Here is a 12,130-nt window from a genome sequence, read left to right on the forward strand (position 1 = left end):
CATCAGAGTTCTACTCACACTGGAAAAATAATCATTTGAACTGGGACAGATACTGGAGAAAAAGAAATAATAATCAGGTAAAGCTTTGCAGAGGAGGGGAGAAATGCCTGCTTGAAGCAAGCCACTGAAGGAGGGTTCCTTTATCCCAGCATAATTCTGATCCCAAAGGAGCCCTCACCACCACCAGTCAGATCAAAGGATTTGGGCAGGGTTTTTTGCCATCGCTTGTCCTGTCACATGAACACAGGTATTTAGGGGATAAAACACATCTCAGGTGAGAGGGGAAAATGTTCTGAACAATTCTCAAATAATAATAAAACCCCTGGTATTTAAAAGACCAGACTACGAAAAATTGCCTGAGGTTGAGCCTCCAGGTCAGAGATGATGCCACAAGGAGGAGCTGCATATGAAACTTCACCAAATGTGGGCATTTGCCCTCTGAATTTGCTGCCCTGGGCTAGTGAGATGCCACTCTGGTGGCTCTTGCTCTTATTCCTTAGGCATAATCCCTTCACAAGCTTCTTTCCCAGCAAAAGCTCTTGGATAAATATTTGACTCATAAGGAATATAAAACAAGTTTTTATAAACGGAACTTTTTTTTGTGTAGAATCCTTCCGTTTGTTTTCCAGCTGGGAGAAAACAACCTTTATGGGGGTTTTTTGTCAGTTACGATTAGCAAATTTTATACTTAGAACAAACAAACAAACAAACAAACAAACAAACCCCACTCTCACTTTGTTTTCATTTAAAAAAAACCAAACACATTTTTTTAGGAGGAGACAAGACAGGAGCTGAACAGGGCATTGGCACAGCTGCCCAAGGCAGGGCAGGGTGGCAGGAGGGGAGCAGGGCTGGGGGAGGAGAGAGGCTGGAGAAGCAGCAGAACTGGCCTTACAGGGCTGAAAAAGGCATTTTCCAGGGAGAAAGGAATGAAGCAGAACCAGAAGTGGGGCTGGATGAGTGGAGACCACCAGGAACACGAGATCACAGGGGAGGGGAGAGAAAAGAGCAGAGTGAAGTGTGACTTGGGATCAGAGAGATGTGGAGGGCATGAGAGACACAACAAAGACAAGCAGAATCAGAACTGATAGAGCCAAACTGAATAGTGACACACTACAGAAAAAAAATACATTTAGTGATGGGCAGAGACAGCAGCTGTCCTATCCCAAACAAAACCATAATTTTAAGACCAAATCTGATTCTTTGAAATATGATTCAGCTCCAATCAACAGAAAAATCCCCTCATTAGCTGCAACACATCTGCCCAAACCCAAACAGATGAAACGTTTGCCAGCCTGGTTGCTCTCAATTACAGCTCCTGAAACTGTGTCTCACAGGTTTCCAGGCAGCTCCTGCCTCACAGGGGATTTGTGAAGGACTCTGATTAATCATCCTCTGCTGAGAGGAATGGGAAGGCAGGTCCTTTTCCTCCCCAGCTGCCTAAGTTAACTCCACAGACAGCTGCTGCTGCAGTGCCCTGGTGCCAGAGGCTGCAGGAAAAACCAGGATGTGTGGCAAAAGGATGAGCAGCAAATGTTGCCATGAGCCACTCGCAGTGCACTCTTTGATGTGCTTCCTCCTCTTTGAGCTGAAGAAATGTAACATCAATAAAAGCAACTGCTAAATTGCCAGGAAGAGGAATCGTTTTCACAAGCTGATTTAGAAAAGAGAGAGTGCCAATTCCTGCAGAAAATATCATTGATATAGAAAAAATTGCAGACAACAAGAAAATTATTTTGACATTGAAAAAATAGTTTTAGATGCCTTTTTCCCAACTCTGGGCGAGGCTTCGCTTCTCCCCCAGCTGAATTCCCACATGTGCAGATCCCGTGGGATGTGTACTCACTGTGGTCCGGGCTGGGGGCTGCAGAGGTGCCAGGCAAAGCAGGTGACCCCAGGGCTCCAGTGTGCTCCTCAGACCAAGAGCTCTTCTCTCTCCCCACCTCTCCATCTGCTCTGAGAGTGGCGTTGAGGGTGGGAATGTTCCCTGTGCCCGGCAGAGCTGTGTCAGGGCCACCTCCCGTGTGAGTCCTGGTGGCAGCAGAGGCTGTTTGATTTGGAGACAGCCAAACTGAACTGAGTTGCTCTTGCCTGGCCGTGCCCATGGGCACATTTGGGAGAGCAGCCTTGGCCATGGAGCTTTGCTGTGATGGACTTGTGGCTTCTGTGCCCATGGCCAGTGCCCCGCTGGGTGTGACCCCCGTGGCCGTGGGGCTGCTGTCCCTGCTGAAACCCATCTGTGGGGCCAGACCTTTTTCCCAAGGGGTTGGAGGGGCACTGGTGGGACTGTGGGATGCTTGTTTGTCACCCAGGGGCAGCGCAGCAGGGAGGAGTGTGACGGTGCTTGACCCCGGGTCTGCAGCAGCCACTGTCCCGGTGGTGGCAGTGGGAGCAGGGCCTGCAGGGCTTCCTTCTTCAAGAGTAAAGTCTGTGCTGTTTCTTATTTCAGGAGCCATGGTTTCAGTGAGAGGATCCACAATCTCACCTGCAACACAGTAAACACTCCTTGAAACGGGGCCTCAAACTGGGTGAGGAGGCACCAGGGCCTGGCCTGAAAATGGCCCCAAGGCCACTCAAGCACCCGTGGCAGCATTACAAAAACAGGTGCTGGATGTTCATGAACGCATTGCAGAATTTGTGATTTTTATGGGGTTGAATCTGATTTTTATGGGCTTGTGCTGACACAAAGAAGCAGAGTTGATTCCTGGGTCTCCTGGGTCTGGTTGGCAAGGCCGTGGATCAACTCAACAGGAGGAAATTAGCCACAGACATAGCAAAGAGGGAAAAGTACTCCTTGAAGTTATCAGGCTTATCAAGGAGGATCTCAGGGAGATTTCATCTGAAAATATAATATATATATATAAAATAAACAAATAAATAAATAAATAAGTAAAGTTACAGATCAGTCATATATAATCCCTCAGGCACAGACTGCAAAGGTGCAAGAATATGAACAGATGCAATAAAAGCAGATGTGAAAACCCACAACTTATTCCGATGTTTCATGGCAAAGAAAAACCACATGCCAGCCTTTTTCTCACCCTCACAGTTTCTTCCAGGTTGGGATGGATTGGTATCCATGGTTGTCTTGCATCTGCACAGGTAGGAGCCCATCAAATTGATACACTCTGCAAACACAGAGCAGTCATTCTCAGCTTGGGAAGCACATTCATCCCAGTCTGTGGGGCCAAAACAAGAACGTGGGTCAGAGAGCCTCCCTGCTGGCTGCATTAAGCTAGAAATAATCATTAAGTAGTCCTTTTTAAATGTATTTATGTGGTCTTCCTTTTTCATCATTTACCTGTCAGCCAAGTTCTGAGTGATGCAGAACACTATGTTTTGTTATTCTCTTGTTCTTGTACTCTGAAAAGTATTTTCTCTGAGTCAAGACTTTTTAAATAATTGTTTTTAGAAGTAAACACATTTAAAGTGAAAAAATGCTCGAGGTTTGTACTACAATTTTATCAAAAGCACTCACTATACCAAGCTCTGTGTACAGCACCTCCAGATGTATCAGGTAATTAATAGATCTGTTACCACTAGCTACCAGCAGATACAACGTTAAATAGAGACTTAATCCAAATAATCTTCTGCTTCAAATAAAAAGTAAATGCTAGTAACTCCCACGGGAAGCACTCTTCTGTTCTTAACAGAGGAAGTGCTAAGGGCAAAATCTCTTTTTATACAATTTTTCTTCTCAAAAGTTGTACTGTAAAACTGTGACCCTCTTTCTGGTAGTATCAGAAAAGACATCCTGATTCATCAATGCATGAAGATGCTCTAAGGGTGTTCCTTATGTTTGATTTCAGCTGCTCAGAATCAGTTAGAGATGCTTTTTCACACAGTTGTAGACCTATTTTATTGCTGAGTCTCTTCTCCTTTGAGGAATTTATATCTGGAGTCTTGTGTTGCCATTCACACCCTGTTCCAGAAAAGTTGCAAAGGCTGAGTTAGTCCTTTGAACAGGAACAATGCCAGTGAATCCCAGGTGAGCCCTCCCTGTGTGACTCCCTCGTGCACTCACCTTCGCTGCCTCAGAGCCCTGAGAGAGGGAGAGCAGCAAATGAGGCTAAAAACCGTGTCTTGGGACAAATCATTCTGATCAGAGCCTAGAAAATTGTTCTGAATAACAAATTAACATTAAGTCCTCGTCCTGCAAACCTGCAGATTAATGAGGATGGTTATTTCTCTGAAACAAAGGAGTGCCCCATTCCCTGTGTATGCACATACATGCACTCATCTTGCTGCTTGCTTTTCCTGCCTTCCAGCTAGTATTTCAATTCTTTTTACTTTTTTTGTCATTGGGTAATTGCTGTGTCCATGATAGTTTCCATTAGACAATTTCATGTGCCTGTGGCCAGCAGCTGCCATACTACATTCCAGCCTAAGCCACTTAGAGGGAATGCAGAAGGGTGCGGGATCGACTGAACACCAGAGATGAAATCTCATGAATTCCTTACTGCGCTATGAAGTAATTGTGACTCTTGCTGGCTTCCAACACCATCTGAGAGATGCTAATTGCCAAATCATTTACATTCACTGCCTCCATTGTCTCTGAGGGTTTCCTTTCTCCTCACTTAGCACGGCTTTTTAAGCAAATTCCTTCACCTCTGATGGCCACGTTCAATCATGCATCGAGTCAAAACATTGGTGCTGACTGGTGCATCACTTGTGCATGTCCACACACACACACACTGCACTTTTTTCCCCTCTAAACCATCACATCTCAGCCAAGATGTGTTTTGGATTCTCTTTCTGCGCTCTTGGCACCTCTCTGGCCTTTCACCTTTGGCACTTCTCTACACACACACCTCAACCAACAGTCTTAGTCCAAAAATTTTTTAAAAAGCCACCTTTGCGTACATTCTGATTACATATTATACCTGTAAGGGGTATGTGCAAAGGGTAAAAATCTGTGAATTCCCTCCCAAATGATGTTGCAGATGCTAAAGATTTGTCTGATTTCACGGGGGACATTCATGGAGGAGAAACCCAAAGAAATCCCTCTGGATTCAGGGAGTACTGGAGCTGAAAACAGTTGTTGGCTAAGGGATTATTAGTGGTAGGCGATGCCTCTCCAGGAATTGGCTCCTGGCTGGTACTGAGGACGTGACATTGTGCTAGAAGGATCTTGGGCCTGACTCAGCACACATCCCTTTCTCTTCTCTTACCATGCCCCACGCAACAGATTTTATTGTTTCTCTTCATCATGGCAGTCAACTTAATAATTTATGAATCTTCGAAGAGATCTGGTCCACTGGATCCCTTCTGTTGTGCTGTCCCTTCTGACTTCTCATCCCTGCTTTTGACAGATAAATGGACTGTCACTAAACCAAGCACAAAGCCTAGTGGTGGCCAGGCTGCAGGGAGGATCCAGGGGACAGGATCTGGGTGGGTTTATTGCCAAAGGTCATGTCCTGAGCCTCTCCGGGGTCAGGAAGCAAAACACCCCATTATACAAGTCCTTCCTTCGTGTGTTTCACTCCTTATTTTCCACTTAGGAAACTCACGTTTGTTGGGGTCCCTCCCCTGCCGTGTAGCCCTGGGAGAGGGGCCCTGAGGGCACAGACACGGGGCTTCCCTGCCCCTGCTCAGCCTCGTTCCCATTGGTTGGTTTGTGTTCCCTGCGCGGGCAGAAGGACCCTTGGTCCCGTGACTGGAACAGTTCCTGGGCAGAGCTCCGGCCAGCCGGCTGGAGAAATAAACATCTCTGAAACAGCTATCAAGAATCTGTCTGTCCATATATATTTCCTTTCCACGGGACTCCTGGTTTGATATATGCGTGTTGCAGGATCCCCACTGCAACACACGTTGAAGAAACTCTTCTTTGGTTAGACCTAAGAAATAAACCCCTTTTTGTGGTGGTCTATTTACCCACTGCTTTTCTTATTCCACATTGTTCCTCCCCTTCCCCTTGTCCCTAGCCCTGGCCACTCCCTCGGGTTCTCCCTGTTGGTTCCTGTAAGCCAGCTCTGCCCATGTACTGCCCCTGGGCCCCTGAGAAAACCCCTCTGCTGCCCGACCACGAGGCCTCTCTTGGGCACTCTGGTTCTGGGAACCAGCCAACAACAGGAAACAATAAAAGTTCCCGATGGAGAGACCCTTCTCGCCTCCTCTGCCATCACTGTGTTGCAGAGCCCAGCTAGCCAGAGCAGGAGCTCAGGGAATCCAAAAGGACTACAGGAGGGCAGAATGTCTGCCCTGCCCTAAGCAGCCCAGCTGTGCTCTCTGGGAAAGCTGCAGCTTGCTAAACCAAACCTAGGACTGCAACACCTTTTCTCAGCCCCTAAGGAGGAGTGGAGGTGTTGGCTGTGCTCCTGGATAACTGTGGAAGCCACTTGGTTTTCTGCAGCTAAAGTGACAGTCCAGAGCTATTGCCTTCTTCCTCCTCAGCCTTTTGGTCCCAGGATCAATAGCATTTATAAAGTATTTTGGCACACATCAGCATCTTGCAGTTCAGTCTCTGTTGCCACTGTGATATTTGTAGGCTTCGAGTGCAATTTGTCTCCTGGTTTTTTCCTGTCCTGTTCTCCTTAACCTCCGTATGCTCTGCAACTCCAAAGGGAGTTTTTCCTGCTCACAGTAACTAAGCTTTTAAAGGCTTAATACACAGAGAGAGAAGAATAACCCATTCTGTTGGCTTAGGCAACTTTCTGAACTCTGCTGTCTCTGCCAGCTGGGAAACCTGAGGACAGAACTCAGTCCTTTGAAGATAAAAGTGTTGATTACTGAAGATCAAACAAAGGCCTGGTTTAATGTAAATTCCATGCATGTTTCTTCAGTCCTATTCACAGTAAGGACATTTGGGAATGTCTCTGGCTGGGTTTCTAGAGTGAAGATGTTAGATTTCTTTTCTTAAACCCTGGCCCAAATACAGTCCCCCAGTCTTGGAGCACAACACTGTCTAGAGGGTGTGTGTATCTAAAGGCTACAAATATTCCACAGTAATCCTGTCTGCCATTCAGCACCAGAAGATATGGCAAACTTCCAGCCAGGGACAGAGAGGAGAGGGAGGAAAATGAATAGGGAAGCCCAGGGCTCCACTTGGGTTAAACACAGTGAGGGGAAGCAGTGCCTGCAGGTACCTGGGGACAGCCAATGTCCCTTTGGCTGGCCCTTCTGGGCTTATGGATAGAACCCCTGGAAGAATTCTCGCACCATGGTTTTCTCTTCAACTAACCACATCCTTTGTTTCTCTATTTTGTGAAGAATACTGGTGATACTGCACGTGATCAAAACACAAGCCTTGCTTTCTTCTTTGAAAAAATAATAATAAAGATTACCTTCTACTGCAGTGTTTTGCTCATCCACCACAAGCACAGAGCCATTGCGCAGGTAGGAAAGCACTGGGGCAAACGTGGAGGCATCCACTGGAAACTCAGGATCCTGCACGGTGATCCTGAGCCTCACAATGATGCTTCCTGCTGCCAGGGATTCAATCTTCATTTTCAGCTTCCCAGATTTGTACAAGGCAGAAATATTGGGTGGAAATGAATTCTCAAGCTGAACAAAGGGAGAGAAGCATTGAGAATGAGGAAGCCAACAGGTACCTCTTTAAATATTTATATAAACAGAACATAGAAGATGCTGTAAAAAGAAAAGTTTCAAAGTGTTTGAGAAGTCTTATTTTTCAGAGATTACTGTGGCACAAAGTAATATGAGTCTCCTTGGTGCAACCCTGCTGAGAAGGACTTGGGGGTGCTGGTGGATGAGAGGCTGGACATGCCCTGGCTGTATGTGCTGGGACCCAGAAAACCCCCTGTGCTGGGCTTCACCAAAATCAGCCTGGGCAGCAGGAAAGGGGGGATTGTGCCCCTGTGCCCCACTCAGGTGAGACTCCACCTGCAGAGCTGCCCCAGCCCTGGGGCCCAGCACAGGAAGGATGTGGAGCTGCTGGAGGGAGGCCAGAGGAGGCACCAAGATCAGAACAGCTCTGTTGTCAGGAAAGGCTGAGAGAATTGGGATTGTTCAGCCTGGAAAACAGAAGGCTCTGGGGAGACTTAATTGTGACCTTCCAGTACCTGAGGAGAACTTACTGGAAAAATGAGGCAAGACTATTTACAAGGGCCTGGAGTGACAGGACAAAGGGGAATGACTTCAAACTGACAGAGAGTAGGGTTAGATTAGATATCAGGAAAAACTTCTTTACTGCGAGGGTGGTGAGGCCCTGGCACAGGTTGCCCAGAGAAGCTGTGGATCCCTGGAAGTGTTCAAGGCCAGGTTTAACAGGGTTCTGAACAACCTGGTCTGGTGGAAGGTGTCCCTGCCCATAGCACAGGTTTGGAACTAGATGATCCTCAAGGTCTCTCCCAACCCAAACCATTCTGTGACTATATGATTCTATGACACCTTTGAAAACTGTATCCATCTGAGCACAGGTCCCACAAACCAAGTTCCACATTTTGGCTCAAGGGAGCAGAATTCCCCCTGGACCTGTTTGCGTGCAACAGAGCTGAACTGTTCTGGTAAGTGCATGCAGCAGAGCCTCTATATGTCACATACACATTTTATTTACAAGTGTAGGCATGGCTTTAGTTCCCAGGGAGCATTTGAAGCTCCCCAGTTCAAGTTCAGCCTGCAGCTGAGTCCAAAACCAAAGAAATCTCAGGATGAGAGACCAGAAAAATGGAGGTGGGTAACTTAAAAAAAAAAGTGTTTGAGACAGCCCAGCTTCAAGGCAGTATCACACTTACATCATGGTTAATTACCAAACCAGTGAGCAGACACTTCAGCTGAACAAATGGCATTACTCTGAAAGTTAAAGCTGGCACACTGCTGTCAATATTTGAGCTGTGCAGGAGCTGGCAGTTTTACCTTACATGTCTAGAAGGCAGCTCCTTGCTTGAGCCTTTTGTTCCTGCATACACCTCAGAGCATGCCTTGGAGCACGAATCACAGAGCCATAAATCAGCACAGCTTTGTTCCTATTCAGCCAGAGCTTGCTCAAAAAGATTCCTACAAACAAGCTGTTTAACTGGTCCAGGCTCATATCAGGGTAGGAAGGCAAGAAAATGAGGAGAGAAGAAGTGAGAAGGGGATGTTGTGCTCCCCAACACCCAAGGAGGCAGCAGCAACACAGATGGGTGATGCTCCTTTTTCTTCCCAACCCGATGAAGCCCATCAGGTCTGCATTAATCTCAGAGAAGACTCACTCACCAAAATCCTCCTACACAACAAAAGTGAACACTTCGCAACTATGGGAAATAAAACCACGTCGGGAGGTTCAACTTGCAATTTCTTTAGGGCAAATGCCTCTTCTCTGCTGCCCTTGAATGTAAAGTTCCATTATTGTTTTGGGGTTTTCTGTTGCATTTAAATTCACACATGATTATGAGTCACCCTTTGCTTTGGGGAAGCCTTGTTTTGGATGGAGATCCCCCCAATTCCACTGTATGGGCCCTGTTCTGTGCAACAAAACTGTAGGAGATTGCTCCAGCTTTTTTTTTTTTTTTTTTTTTTTTTTTTTTTTTTTGGGAAGCTGAGAGCTGGTATTAGACTTCATGACTCAAGTTTTGTTTCTGGCTGATTACACCTGACTGTGGACAGTGGCAACATGTGTGCAGGCAAGGAATGGGGCTGGAGAAGAAAGCCTGGTCCAGACACTTTTCCTAAAAGAAGAAAGAGCTTTGAGAGAAGTAAGACACTTATTGAGAAGACTGTGCTGAAATGAGTGCCAGGAATTGCATTTCAATAATCCATTAAAAAGCCTCAAGTTAATTTACTGGTAGTTTATTGCCAAATTAAAGATCCAAGGAAAGGAGCCTCTGTTGCATGCCTGCATTTATAATTCCTTCACTCTTCTGTAGGGGAAAATTCTCACTGGCTTCATTGCTAACAAGGCCAAGGGCTTGATCTGTCTAGTCAGTTGAATTTTGTTTTAATTATAAAGAAAGGTCACAGGAAACAGTATGATGATTTTGAGGGAATATTTCATCCAGGCATGAAGTCCTCTGTTTGATTAAATCAATTGTAAACTGAAAAAAAATCTGCATCACCCAGAGATATTTTCATTTTACCTCTGTAAGCAACAGTCTTGAAAAGTCCTCATATGCTGAGCTGCTGGAATTATGGAAATCATCAGTGAAGTTGTAGTTGAGAATCCTCACAGTAACAGCAAATATCTTGGCCTCTGTAGACACAACATTAAAACACACTGACAAAGTAGGAAAGGATTCAGTTAAAACTGATGTAGCCAGAACAAATGTCTGACGATGGAAGAAGGGAGGACAAGATTGAGAGATTGGTATTAAATCAAAAAAATAAAGCCAATAGGGTCCTACAAGCTTCTGATACATTGAGAACATGCATTTTGTCAAGCCTAAAGAGATATTTAGGTGCCTAGTTGCAACTGCATGAGAACTGGGTGTACACATACCTTTATGTGTGGGTTTATACATACCTGGGCCTGGCACTATGCAGCTCCTGCCTTGAAGTTACACTCAGGGTTGAATTGCCTGTGGGCTCATCTCTGGCCCACCAGTCACAATTTTTATTTATTTTCCTGATCTTGGTAGTGGGGATAGTAAATACATTCTTAAACTGAAAATACAACAAAAAGCAGTGCATGCCCCTTGTCTGTATGGTGAGCCCTGACAGATAATGTACAGAGCACAGGAGCCAAAACCAAGAGCCAAGGAATCTCTAACTGCTTTGTTCTGTATAAACACCCCGAGGCTGTTACTCCTTGGACTGATCCTTGGAAAACTTTTCTTTTTTTCAAGGGCTCCAACTTCATACTCTGAAGTTCAGCCCTCTGTTTTCATAACCACTAGACCTCCTACTTTCCCTCCACAAAAGGAGTAATTCCCTTCTGACCCAAACTGGAGTCATCCCTCATCTGATCAAAGGGAAGGCTCTTAGGGATAAACATGAACAGCAGCATTCTCACTGTGGTCAGGAATAAATAGTTCACTGCTTGCTTTTTGAAAAAAATGGGGAGAGATTTATTTCTTTATTTGCACAGAGGCTTAGGAAATCATTTAAGACTAGGGGAAAAGCAAAATTATGTTTGATCAACACACTAGGGCCTCAGGAAGCTACCATCACCAGTTAATTGAACCGAACTGGGCAGGTAGTCTGCAGCTTTCTTACTCAGCCCTTGTAATTCCCTTTAATCCTCTATTCAGCAGAATCTGCCCTTCCTCTGGGCACTCTTGTTAGCTCAGCTGAGCCCTTGACAAACTGGTTGCCTGCATTTCCCACTGGCCACAGCCATCAACCAGGAAAAAATGAGGCCTGTTGGGAGATAGGTGGCAGCAGAAAGCAGTGCCAGGCACCAAAGAAATAAATTTCAAAAAAATAATTATAGCTTAGCCTGATATCTGTAATAGTCTAATCAGCTCCAGCACTGCTTTATCAACTAAGGCCAAAGTTCTGCTGCCTGATATTCTGGGTTGGATAAATGCTGGAGTAGATGAGATAAAAAGTGCTGAAGAAGGTGGGAAATGTTGTTCAGTGAGGAGCACAGGATCACTGCTTAACTGCGAGTGGGGATGGAGGGAGGAGAAGGGAGGAGAGAAAATGTATATATATTTTTAAATCTTTTTTTAAGTGTTTCTTTACCTGTTTTAACATTTTGACAGGAGATGATGGTTTTTCCACAGGCTTCATAACTGATCTCTACTGAATACATCACACCTGCTTCCAGGTGAGACACATCCATTTGTATTTCCTCTGTCTTCAGGGTTTGCACAGTCTCATTGCCCTTGAGCACCCGGACTTGGAAAGTGTGGTTCAGAGTGGAACTCACAAGCCAGGACATTTCAAAGCTGTTGCTGGTAACGCTGAGGATTCGATGGTTTGTAACTGCAGAGGGATCTGCTGCAGTCCCAGGAAGAGTTGGCACAGAAAAAGCAACATTTCTCCTTTAAACTGTGCTATTCTGAATCCACTACACACAAGCACTTTGACAGTCAATAGGGTAAGGTCCTCTTTATGTCAGGACAGAATCTTCCCCTCTCACATTACCAGGTCCCCTCATGACTGATTTAGAGCTTAATCTTTTTATTTCCTTCTAGTATATGCATTTCCACTGAATCACAGAGTCCTAGAATGGCTTGGGGTGGAAGGGACCTGAAAGCCCATCCAGTTCCACCTTCCACTAGACCGGCTGCTCCAAACCCCCACCCAC

The 12,130-nt window shown here is 45.6% G+C and overlaps 1 protein-coding gene across 1 annotated transcript in view; it reads right to left on the minus strand.

The window, feature by feature from the left end:
- The window catches only part of LOC103612875 (uromodulin-like 1), a 51,737-nt gene that overhangs the window by 22,314 nt on the left and 17,293 nt on the right, over nt 1–12,130 (minus strand). Inside the window, exons 8-12 of the mRNA XM_008630586.2 lie at nt 11,563–11,817; nt 10,017–10,129; nt 7,284–7,503; nt 3,042–3,179; nt 1,847–2,485 (exon numbers count right to left, since the gene is read on the minus strand). Coding sequence (XP_008628808.2) covers nt 1,847–2,485; nt 3,042–3,179; nt 7,284–7,503; nt 10,017–10,129; nt 11,563–11,817 — 1,365 coding nt within the window. The remainder of the gene's footprint in view (nt 1–1,846; nt 2,486–3,041; nt 3,180–7,283; nt 7,504–10,016; nt 10,130–11,562; nt 11,818–12,130) is intronic.

Source organism: Corvus brachyrhynchos, unplaced genomic scaffold (assembly GCF_000691975.1).
Source record: "Corvus brachyrhynchos isolate BGI_N302 unplaced genomic scaffold, ASM69197v1 scaffold413, whole genome shotgun sequence".
Taxonomy (NCBI): Eukaryota; Metazoa; Chordata; class Aves; order Passeriformes; family Corvidae; genus Corvus; species Corvus brachyrhynchos.